General features: G+C 46.2%; 3 protein-coding genes across 3 annotated transcripts; 2 read left to right on the top strand and 1 right to left on the bottom strand.

Annotated features, from left to right (window-relative positions):
- Positions 1–23: 23 nt before the first annotated feature.
- PPTG_10065 (hypothetical protein) lies at positions 24–440 on the top strand (the record flags this gene model as incomplete). The annotated part of the gene is made up of 1 exon (XM_008905306.1): positions 24–440. The coding sequence occupies one exon, from the start codon at positions 24–26 to the stop codon at positions 258–260; it is 237 nt and encodes a 78-aa protein (XP_008903554.1). The 3' UTR covers positions 261–440.
- A 611-nt stretch (positions 441–1,051) lies between these two features.
- On the top strand, positions 1,052–1,337 carry PPTG_22644 (hypothetical protein; the record flags this gene model as incomplete). The annotated part of the gene is made up of 1 exon (XM_008905500.1): positions 1,052–1,337. The coding sequence occupies one exon, from the start codon at positions 1,052–1,054 to the stop codon at positions 1,274–1,276; it is 225 nt and encodes a 74-aa protein (XP_008903748.1). The 3' UTR covers positions 1,277–1,337.
- A 159-nt stretch (positions 1,338–1,496) lies between these two features.
- On the bottom strand, positions 1,497–1,637 carry PPTG_22643 (hypothetical protein; the record flags this gene model as incomplete). The annotated part of the gene is made up of 1 exon (XM_008905499.1): positions 1,497–1,637. The coding sequence occupies one exon, from the start codon at positions 1,635–1,637 to the stop codon at positions 1,497–1,499; it is 141 nt and encodes a 46-aa protein (XP_008903747.1).
- Between the last annotated feature and the right edge of the window lie 30 nt (positions 1,638–1,667).

Raw genomic sequence — 1,667 nt, 5'->3', positions numbered from 1 at the left:
CGATCGAAGCACTCGCTGAGCTGATGGAGAAAGGGACAGAGGAGCAAAAGGAACAAGCGACTCATGCACTCAAGCATCTCGTCTTGAAGAAAGACGTGGCTGCCAACTCCGACAGATTCACGAGTCCATTGGTTGGGTATTTACGCGCGTGGATCAATTCTGAGAACGCGAATGTGGCTGCGGCTATCAACACGCTGGAAACTATGCGTAAAGGATTCGTCCCGCTTTTCCACCGTCTAGCGAAGGCGACTGAAGCGTAGTCTCAGTCTGAGTCAACACTACCTATAGATCCAGCGCTGGATCCTGCTGATGCGAATGCAGAAAGCAGCACGCACGCCTCGCCTAACGCTTGGTTATCTGCCAAGATTATGCGAACTGTCTCCATAAAATATCAATAAAATGTAATTATCTTGAGACTTCAAGTGTGAAGGCGAACAAACACCTTTTTCAACTGAGTTACGCACATCTGTTCGTCATATTAGATTGCGGTATTGTGAACAAGTTCTTTAGCTTTGATGCCGCCTCATCGCATTGGAGCCCTTTACGCTTACGGCGTAAATTACGCTCGATCTCTTTCGTTCGGTGCTCCACCGGATATCCCACTATTCGACTTTCTAGCTTTAAGTGCAGAAGCTCCGTTCGAAAGACGTCTTTGTTGGAGATGCGCCAGTTTTTTTTTATTCTGTCTCTTGTGTCTATAATCGCTGTACTTGTCTGCGAGTTTGCGAGTGCCGATGATGGTAATCTTCCGACAGCCGAGCGACAGTTGAAGAAGAGAACAACCCTCCGCAGTAATAAACCCGCGGGAGCGGAGAATCTCGTGGGTGGTGAAGAAGAAAGAGGCTTATCACTCTCCAAGCTGAGTACGCTTTTCAAGAAATCGCCAAGGATACCCCACATAAAGCCTTTGAAAACGCAGCATGCTTTCAGCAAGTTACAGGTTCCTGCCGGCCAAAAACTTGATCTCACTCGAGCGAAAACTCGATCAGGAAAGGTAATAAATCTTCCTAAAGTGAAGACCGGTTCACGATCCGAAGCTGACATCAAGAAAATGAAGAGACTGGCAGAAAAGGATCCAGATCTTCGCAACATTGCGCCCCTTGTCGGTACCACCCCCTCGTATCTATCTGCGAAACAAGTCGAAAGCATGCAATCGTTTGTTAAGAAGCATCCTGAGGATGGAATTGACATTCTCGCTGTGATAACGTTCATTGGGTTCTCGACTTTTATGCTGGTTATGTCTGTGGCTTTGATCGGGACAGTTTTCGTGGAATAATAGAATCAGGAGCCCATTTTTTGAGCAGGGAACAAACAATAATAATAATTTTGAAAAGCCAGTCTTTAATAAGAAAATGCAATCATAAAATGTACTAACGCATGTACTTTAGCTGGGCATATCGTCTGCATCCTATGGAGCTACTACCTCCGTCCCTAAAAACTTACACGGATCGGTTTTACACCAAAATTATACTTGTTTCCACTATGGTTTCAAATCGCTACGAAAGAGACAGGACCTCAGCAGCTCTGCTGGAGCACTGGATACTCAGGGGAAGTCTTCCCTCCTTCTCCAGGTGAGCTTTCCCCATGTGAACAGGCTTGAAGTTATTTCCACCGTTCTCCTGGATGCACTTGTCCATCGTAGTCTGTAAACTTAGGAACGCGGCATT

Source organism: Phytophthora parasitica (assembly GCF_000247585.1).
Source record: "Phytophthora parasitica INRA-310 unplaced genomic scaffold supercont2.20, whole genome shotgun sequence".
In the NCBI taxonomy this organism is placed as follows: domain Eukaryota; phylum Oomycota; class Peronosporomycetes; order Peronosporales; family Peronosporaceae; genus Phytophthora; species Phytophthora nicotianae.
Note: the sequence above shows the minus strand (reverse complement) of the source record. Positions and strands in the feature narration are given on the sequence as shown.